This window comes from Pseudophryne corroboree, chromosome 1, assembly GCF_028390025.1.
Source record: "Pseudophryne corroboree isolate aPseCor3 chromosome 1, aPseCor3.hap2, whole genome shotgun sequence".
NCBI classification, from domain to species: domain Eukaryota; kingdom Metazoa; phylum Chordata; class Amphibia; order Anura; family Myobatrachidae; genus Pseudophryne; species Pseudophryne corroboree.
In genome coordinates, this window is record NC_086444.1 from 704,083,087 (window position 1) to 704,092,626 (window position 9,540).

The 9,540-nt window shown below is 41.2% G+C and overlaps 1 protein-coding gene across 1 annotated transcript; it reads right to left on the reverse strand.

Annotated features, from left to right (window-relative positions):
- Nucleotides 1-2,323: 2,323 nt before the first annotated feature.
- LOC135045574 (forkhead box protein D5-C-like) lies at nucleotides 2,324-9,250 on the reverse strand. Its single transcript, XM_063955315.1, has 5 exons — nucleotides 8,524-9,250; nucleotides 7,694-7,903; nucleotides 4,814-4,957; nucleotides 3,222-3,263; nucleotides 2,324-2,446 (listed from the first exon to the last, which is right to left on the reverse strand). The coding sequence occupies exons 1-5, from the start codon at nucleotides 9,073-9,075 to the stop codon at nucleotides 2,324-2,326; spliced, it is 1,071 nt and encodes a 356-aa protein (XP_063811385.1). The 5' UTR covers nucleotides 9,076-9,250.
- Nucleotides 9,251-9,540: the final 290 nt, after the last annotated feature.

Consider the following 9,540-nt stretch of genomic DNA (forward strand, 5'->3'; position numbering starts at 1 on the left):
AAAAATAAAGCAGCCAGTATTTACCCTGCACAGAAACAAAATAACCCGCCCAAATCTAACTCTTTCTGCACATGTTATATCTGCCTCCCCTGCGGTGCACATGGTTTTGCCCAACTGCTAAAAAAATTTCCTGCTGCGATCAACTCAGAATCACCCCCATAGTCACTGCCCACTGGGGAGTGTATATTTGCTGTGCAAGGATGCGATTGCATGTGCATCAGAGCGGTACAAAAATAGTTTGTGCAGTTTCTGAGTAGGTCAGAACTTACTCAGCCCTTGCGATCACTTCAGCCTGTCCAGTCCCGGAATTGACGTCAGACACCCGCCCTGCAAACGCTTGGACACGCCTGCATTTTTCCAAACACTCCCAGAAAACGGTCAGTTGACACACACAAACACCTTCTTCCTGTCAATCTCCTTGCGATAGGCTGTGTGAATGGGTTCTTCGTTAAATCCATCGCACAGCAACGATCCGCTTTGTACACATACGATGCTCCTGCGCATTGCGGTGCATGCGCAGTAGTGACCTGATCGCTGCGCAGCGTGCGATCAGGTCGGAATGAACCCCAGTGTTCTTTTCTAAATGCAGGTGTACTGCAGGAGAGGGACTGATTACCCTTCAACATTACTTTTTTTGTTTCTGTAATCTATGCTAATGAACTTTAAACAGTATAAATAGACATCCTACAAGTAGTAAATTAGAATAATAAAAGACAATGGAGTAAATTTACTAAAGCTAAAATTGATAAGTGGTGATGTTGCCCATAGCAACCAATCAGATTCTGATTATCATTTCTCTACTGCATCCTAGAAAATGATAGTCTGATTGGTTGCTATGGGCAACATCACCACTTTTCAGTTTTAGAAGCCTTAGTAAATATACCCCAATGTTATAATTAAAAGAGTGCTCCCAAAGTGATAATAAGCAGGACAAAGCGGAATGTGGTATGCACACTGGGCTAGATAGACATACTGTATGCTATGCACATTCTAGGTTATAAATGACAGTTTTTGTGTTCTACTACTTGACAAATGCTGTTACCTTGTGCTATGCCACCATATACAAACTCACAAGTATAGGTTGTATGTAGCTACGTCTAAGCTATAGCCCTGCTGTCATAGGGCATAATTCAGACTTGATCATAGATGTGCACATCTACGTTCAAAATCTTAGGCATGGCAAGTCCGTCCCACATGCCGGGTCCTGAGCTCCCCCCCGCTGAGGTACGAAAGCATTGCACGGCGGTGATGCTTTCGCACCTGCCGAGTCGTTCCCTGCCTACGCATCCTAGCTGCGAAGGCAGGCGGCTACCCGTCATGTTTTTGCCTCAGCGGCTGCATGTGACTTTGCGCAGCTGCCTCGGCCCGACCCGCAAACGGTCTGGACACACCTGTGTTGTCCGGACCGCGCTTCCCCCCCCCCCCCCCCCACAGTGCCGCCTCAACGCTGCCGACCGTCTCTCGACCACCTCTGCCTGCCAGTCAGGGGCAATCGCACAAGTGTGATGCCTTCGCATCTCACTGTATGCGCACACGGCACAGTGCTTTAGCCTGCGATCGCTGCCCCACTTCAGCGAACAGGTCAATTAGGCCCATAGGCAGGTAGTGCAGTAGGGGGAGCATGAATACTTAAAGAACCACAGTTAGTCTGTGTGGAAAGTGCACAAAGGCTTTTCACTATACACATTTGTGATAGGAAATCCCAGTAATGTCAAAGTGAGGTAAAGGGGCCCTGTTAAATGCATAAAGCACCTGCATCCATATGTCCATACAGAGCATTGGATCTATTATTGATGAAAATTGAGAAGACCTATTAGAATTTCAGGTTAATACTCAAGGTTAACAAATACTGAGAATAAACAAAAACCTAGTAAAAATATCACAGTATTGAGAAATGTACATGTATCTGGTATCCTTAGGAAAGCAAGAGGTTGTTTTCTACTGCTGTGTTAGTTGGGCTAGACTAACTATAGTAACATTTTAGGAAACATTTTGCTACCTAATTACCATAAACTACAGTACATAAAGAACAGGCTACAATTGCCCATACACCCCTAGCTTTAAATAGCAGTCAATGATCATCCTAATAACGTGTTTGAATATGAATCAAAATTCCAACATAATACACCATTTGTTACCTCAGTATCTCTAAAATATTTTTACCGTGCATACACTAGTTTGTGCAGTATCTACCACAGGTTTGTGACACTACGCAGTCCGAGGGATGAGATGCTTGTCTTAAGCTGCCTATTTTTCGACGTTCAGCAGATTCCGGCCGCTTAAACCTTCAGATTAACACTAAAACAGCAAGCTCCAAATCCGTCTAAAGAACAATTACAGGCTCAAAGCTGAAGATCTTGTTAAGAGCCTCACAAGCAATTAGGAAGAAATTAGGACAAGGTTTGGAGTATGAGGTGTGATAGGTCTGTAGAGGAGTAGCAGAAGCCTGGGGGGAAGTGTTAGTATTTTAAGACTAGATTAAGCCACGATGCACCAGGCCGCTGAATATAAAATGGAATCCAAAATTCTTAGTAAAATAAAATGTAAAAATCCTAAAATGATCAGAATCAGAAACCTTACATTACATTACATTTCTAGGATGGAATTTTAAGTTTCTTCCTGCATGTTGATACCACCTTACGCATACCTCCCAACATGACCCTCTCCAGGAGGGACAGAATACTCTGCTCCTGGACTTTTCTCTTAATGTATGATTGCGATCACCTGTGATGAAACACCTTTCTTATCCATTTATCTGTTCAACACAGGTGATGGCAATCATACATTAAGAGAAAAGTCCAGAAGCAAAGCATTGTGTCCCACCTGGAGAGGGTCATGTTGGGAGGTATGCCTTACGCTTGCACCATTTGAAACTTGACATTCTCTTATGTGTGCAGGATCTTTATATTTAAACCTAATCATACTAAACTTATACTAGTCATGTGAAGCTCCCTCACTGTATCACATCTCAGATTTTCTTCCCTCACTCTCTCTACTTCCTTTTCTTTATTTCCTCTCTGTTAATATTTAACTTTCTGTAAATTATTAAATGCTCGTCTACAGTTTTTTTTATTTAAATAGCATATTTAAATGTTATAAACAGTTTAATGTTAGATTACAAGAAGAGCATATATGACAACATAGCTCTCTTTGAACGTGAAAACCAATCAGCTTTTGTCCTGATAGCTATCTTGCTTTCAAGGTTTATAGAAGAAATTTACCCAGAAGTAATCCATTGGCTGCTCTGCAAAAAAAGAATGCATCTGTAAAGTAAAAGTCAATACATTGATTTTAGATATTTTGCTTAAACTCATTGTGCTGGCCCAGCTTAGTGTACAGTACTTAGGGCCTAATTCTGAGTTGATCGCAGCAACAAATTTGTTAGCAGTTTGGCAAAACCATGGGGGTAATTCCAAGTTGATCGCAGCAGGATTTTTGATAGCAATTGGGCAAAACCATGTGCACTGCAGGGGAGGCAGATATAACGTGCAGAAAGAGTTAGATTTGGGTGGGTTATTTTATTTCTGTGCAGGGTAAATACTGGCTGCTTTATTTTTACACTGCAAATTAGATTGCAGACTGAACACACCCCACCCAAATCTAACTCTCTCTGCACATGTTATATCTGCCTCCCCTGCAGTGCACATGGTTTTGCCCAATTGCTATCAAAAATCCTGCTGCGATCAACTTGGAATTACCCCCCATGTGCACTGCAGGAGGGGCAGATATAACATGTGCAGAGAGAGTGAGATTTGGGTGGGGTGTGTTCAAACTGAAATCTAGATTGCAGTGCAAAAATAAAGCAGCCAGTATTTACCCTGCACAGAAACTAAATAACCCACCCAAATCTAACTCTCTCTGCAAATGTTATATCTGCCACACCTGCAGTGCACATGGTTTTGCCCAATTGCTAACAAACTTGCTGCTGCGATCAACTCAGAATTACCCCCTTAGGGCCTTATTCAGCTTCAGTTACAATTTTGCAAAATCGCAAATAGGCTGATTATCGGATGACATGCACTGTGTATGCATTGTGCATGCATCAGAGCCGCAATGCGATCAAAAACCCAGCAAGGTGTGATCGCATAGCGATTGCCAGGAAGTGTCCGTTTGTGGGAGGTTACATCCTGTTTGTGGGGAGTGGTTGGAAAATCGCTGACAGATCATGCCCGTTTTCGGGGTGTGTATCCGATGTCAGTTTCAATTGATTGCAACCAAAAACATGGCGTCGGTGCGACTGTATTCTCATTATTCTGATTAACTGGGTCAACCGCAACTGTCAATGGTACTTGATTTCTGCATATACTGTACATCGCAATTATGCGACTGCATATGCACATTTGTGAATCGGCGTCTTTTTCCTTTCTGGGTGGCTCTTCACATGAGTTTTTTTAGCAGAAGCAGGATTGAGAAAATCGCACTTTCTGTCTCAATAGCGATCCAAGCTGAAAGACATCCATTATACACAGTTCTGACAATGTTATTAATAAAAAGCAAGTATAACAGAACTGGATGAATGACGCACACTTATGTAGACAATTTAAAATGAGTAGACTTGTTTGTGAAGCCTTTTTACATTAATGAGAATGAAGAGACTGTAACAGGGCAAATAGATTTATTTGACCGAAAGGAAAGAATTATGGGAAATGTACGTTTAACAAAATGTTTTATGGGATTGCCCTAATGAATTCCAAATTGCATTGACTTTTAAACCACTGTCCGTAACTTCTCACATTTTATATCAGCTTATAGATAAGGAGGCAACTGGTGCCATGGCAAGAGATGTGGTATGGCAAAGGACCGCTGTACTAACTGGTGAGGATGTTCCATAAGAGGACAGATTCGAGGAGTACTGGAATGAGTGTAAAGAGGAGAGCAGCAGATGCAGAATCTTTGGTGAAAACAAGGCAGATTGTAGAGAGGAAAGTGAGATGGATTTACAAGCACAGATGACACCCTGTAAGAGACAAAAAGGCAGAATTTGTACAGAGAAGTATTATGAAAATAGGAAATGGGATCACATGTAGCAGTTATTGCAAATGTTATTTTTTTTTAAAGACATACTGATTTTGCCCGACACCACATCCATGAGCATGGATTTATTTATTTTATGGGGACCAATTCATCATCACTTAAGGGCCCATTACACATGTGGAAACGCTAGTTTCTGCATGTTTTATGTAACAGGCTAATTCATTATTAGAGGCTGCCTAACACACTGCTCAAAAAAATAAAGGGAACACTAAAATAACACATCCAAGATCTGAATGAATGAAATATTCTTATTAAATACTTTGTTCTTTACATAGTTGAATGTGCTGACAACAAAATCACACAAAAATTATCAATGGAAATCAAATTTATTAACCCATGGAGGTCTGGATTTGGAGTCACACTCAAAATTAAAGTGGAAAAACACACTACAGGCTGATCCAACTTTGATGTAATGTCCTTAAAACAAGTCAAAATGAGGCTCAGTAGTGTGTGTGGCCTCCACGTGCCTGTATGACCGCCCTACAATGCCTGGGCATGCTCCTGATGAGGTGGCGGATGGTCTCCTGAGGGATCTCCCAGACCTGGACTAAAGCATCCGCCAACTCCTGGACAGTCTGTGGTGCAACGTGGCATTGGTGGATGGAGCGAGACATGATGTCCCAGATGTGCTCAATTGGATTCAGGTCTGGGGAACGGGCGGGCCAGTCCATAGCATCAATGCCTTCGTCTTGCAGGAACTGCTGACACACTCCAGCCACATGAGGTCTAGCATTGTCTTGCATTAGGAGGAACCCAGGGCCAACCGCACCAGCATATGGTCTCACAAGGGGTCTGAGGAACTCATCTCGGTACTTAATGGCAGTCAGGCTACCTCTGGCGAGCACATGGAGGGCTGTGCGGTCCCCCAAAGAAATGCCACCCCAAACCATTACTGACCCACTGCCAAACCGGTCATGCTGGAGGATGTTGCAGGCAGCAGAACGTTCTCCTTGGCGTCTCCAGACTCTGTCACGTCTGTCTCATGTGCTCAGTGAGAACCTGCTTTCATCTGTGAAGAGCACAGGGCGCCAGTGGCGAATTTGCCAATCTTTGTGTTCTCTGGCAAATGCCAAACGTCCTACACGGTGTTGGGCTGTAAGCACAACCCCCACCTGTGGATGTCGGGCCCTCATACCACCCTCATGGAGTCTGTTTCTGATCGTTTGAGTAGACACATGCACATTTGTGGCTTGCTGGAGGTCATTTTGCAGGGCTCTGGTAGTGTTCCTCCTGTTCCTCCTTGCACAAAGGCGGAGGTAGCGGTCCTGCTGCTGGGTTGTTGCTCTCCTACGGCCTCCTCCACGTCTCCTGATGTACTGGCCTGTCTCCTGGTAGCGCCTCCATGCTCTGGACAGTACGCTGACAGACACAGCAAACCTTCTTGCCACAGCTCGCATTGATGTGCCATCCTGGATGAGCTGCACTACCTGAGCCACTTGTGTGGGTTGCAGACTCCGTCTCATGCTACCACTAGAGTGAAAGCACCGCCAGCTTTCAAAAGTGACCAAAACATCAGCCAGAAAGCATAGGAGCTGAGAAGTGGTCTGTGGTCACCACCTGCAGAACAACTCCTTTATTGGGGGTGTCTTGCTAATTGCCTATAATTTCCACCTGTTGTCTATTCCATTTGTACAACAGCATGTGAAATTGATTGTCAGTCAGTGTTGCTTCCTAAGTGGACAGTTTGATCTCACAGAACTGTGATTGACTTGGAGATACATTGTGTTGTTTAAGTGTTCCCTTTATTTTTTTGAGCAGTGTATATTCAGCAAGTGGCTATGTGCATGTGTGACCTCAGCTAATGCATGCACAGTAGTGAAAAGGGAGGGTAATAAGTATCACCACTACTGCAGTAGCATTTTTTACTGATCATGGGGACAGGTGCTTGTCAGTGCAGCTGTCCCCAATCCGGAACAGTGCTGAAATGATCCTGTAATTAGTATCCCCTATAGATATTCACATTTTAGCAAAATGTACCTGTAACCTATCATTTCTTATCACCACATATTGCTTACTTGTACAATGACAACAATAAGAACTGTCCCAATGAATCATAAATGGTAAAGTGATAGCTTACACTATCAAATTACTGCTATGTCTCTAGACTTATAAGCTATCAAGGCCAAAAAAAATTCTCGGGCCCCTTAGAAAGCTCTGGAGAGTGCTTTCAATACCAAAAATAAAGGGACCTCATACAAAATGTTAATGTGAAATCCTCTAACAAGGATTTTTCAGAAGGATTCACTGCAAAGGTATTTTAAATAATATAGGATCCTTTGGGTGTTACGTAATAGGTTCCAATTTTACAGAACAAGAATGTTTTCAGCAAGATTACCACTAAATTTAAAGCAGCAATCACTTATACTGTAAGGCTGGTTTAGCCTTATATCTGATTGCCGCTTTCAATTTAGAGGCAATCTTGCTGATATCCCACTAATGTCATAATATTGTAACCTATTATATAACCCCTTTGTTGTCCAAAAGATCCAAACCATAAAATCTTTTAAGAAAGTCAGTATTTGTCTTCATCCGTGGCATACATTTTTTTTGTGCCAAACATGTTTATATTTTAAAGCAACAGCAAAGTTGTGTTTTATGACACAACGTGCAAATTTTAATAGTTCTGGATTTCACATTCACTATTCTAAAAAAAGAGTACCTTAAAACAATAGTGCATGTAGTGGTATGTTCTATACCTGCGAATGCGCCTCCTAGCCCTGCGACGCTGATAATCTCCACGGGAGAAAGCCTCTATGTTGGCAGGGTGCACTGCCCAGTAATGTCCTTTTCCATTATCACTGCGTCCAGCCTTAATGAAGCATTCGTTAAGAGAAAGGTTATGGCGCACACTATTTCTCCAGCTCTTGTCCTGATGACACATAAATTGTTTGTAGTTAAAAAAATCTATTAGCAATTCTAATAATGCCATTAATTATTAAATATCATGCTGTAGGTTACTACAATTGCAATAATTTGACATTTGAGAAAGGATGACTCAATGCAATATAAAGCATAAATACACATACATTTTTAAACTTTATTATCATCTCTATAAATGTACTTCCCAAAAGTTAGTAGAGTTCTTGTGGTAAGCCTACAAGCAAATATTCCAATAGATACAACAAAAGTAGAATTTAGACTATTGCAGAGTCACTGGAGGCTGCCCACAGGAAATCAAGATCCATTAAAGGGCCAGTTAAATAAAAGGTCCCAGAACTCACAGATTTAGAGAGGAATTTCATAGTCAGACCTCCAGATTAATAAAGCAGCCTGTATATGCGTCAGATAATTTTAGATTTAGTGAATAGTGAGTAAAAAAGCAACTTTAGTGGCAAACTTTTGAAACTGCTTCAGTCCTTCACTAGCCCAGTAAAAGAAAATGTTCTTGTTTTCAATATTTATTGCAGTAGTATATTTCAATTTCTGCTACAATGCAGATAAACTAAAATGTTTTCAATTATTAACTGTATTTTAAGTGTTATTGTTTACCTGATTGTCATAATATGGGTAGGTGTCCATGATCCACTGGTATATGTCACTTAATTGCAGTCTCTTCTCTGGAGTAGACAAAATTGCACTAGAAATCAGAGCTATGTATGATTGATTTGGTTTCTCGAGAAGGCCATTCATTTCTTCTTGCTGATTCCTTTCAAAGTTTCCTATTCTTTCTTTTAACTGACAAATTTTGTTTGCAGCCATTCTACCTTCAACTGTAATGGAATCTTCTTTTTTTCTCTCTGACTTGTTGCTTGGGATCATTCTGGAATGTATACTTTTTTTTGGATGACTGCTTTCGGAGTGCACTATCTTCTCACCAGATTGGTTATCCTCAGGTACTCCGTCTTTTTTCTCAGTCTGACTATTTGCAATAGACCTCAACGTATGTATTGTAGAAAAACATAATCTTTCTTCAGATTTGTTCTGAGTACTTTCTGACATGCTGTCAATGTCATTTGTATTTTTCTTTTGGTGTACTGGAGTCCATCCCATTAATGAATCAATAAGAAAGGAGGCTCCAAGAGTATGTACAGCAGCAGACATTCTGTGTCCCAAAAACTAAGATGCAAATATGTATTTTAATAGTCTCACTCTCTTGCAGGATGCCCAACACTATAATCTCTCTCTCTACTCTCTCTCTATACCAGAGCTCTCTGCAATAGGAACATATTACCAGTTCTGCTAATTGTGTCTGTTTATCCTTTGAAGCTTTGTTATCTGTGAGGATTTACACCTTAATCCTGCAAATAACATGATTAATGCACATGCCAAACACAAAGCTACAAATCAAACATGCTGTACTACAAACACACATCGTACTCATGCCAAAATACAACATCATAGTATATTCAATATAAACAAACATTCTTAATAGCTTAACACCAATTTAGGAGACCTGGTACTCTAAAATAATTCACAGAAATTAATCAGAAAGTAGGTTTTTGTCATACAAGATACAATATTTTTAAATATTAACATCCTGTAAATCAGAATACGTATAAATAATCT

What these genes read in the sequence shown, in the direction of transcription:
- LOC135045574 (XM_063955315.1), bottom strand. Translation starts at nt 9,075, where the DNA reads ATGTCTGCTGCTGTACATACTCTTGGAGCCTCCTTTCTTATTGATTCA. An exon ending in ACCCATATTATGACAATCAG is followed by an intron (nt 7,904 to 8,523) that starts GTAAACAATAAC and finishes ATGTGTCATCAG; the next exon opens with GACAAGAGCTGGAGAAATAG. An exon ending in CTTATGGAACATCCTCACCA is followed by an intron (nt 3,264 to 4,813) that starts GTTAGTACAGCG and finishes TTTACTTTACAG; the next exon opens with ATGCATTCTTTTTTTGCAGA.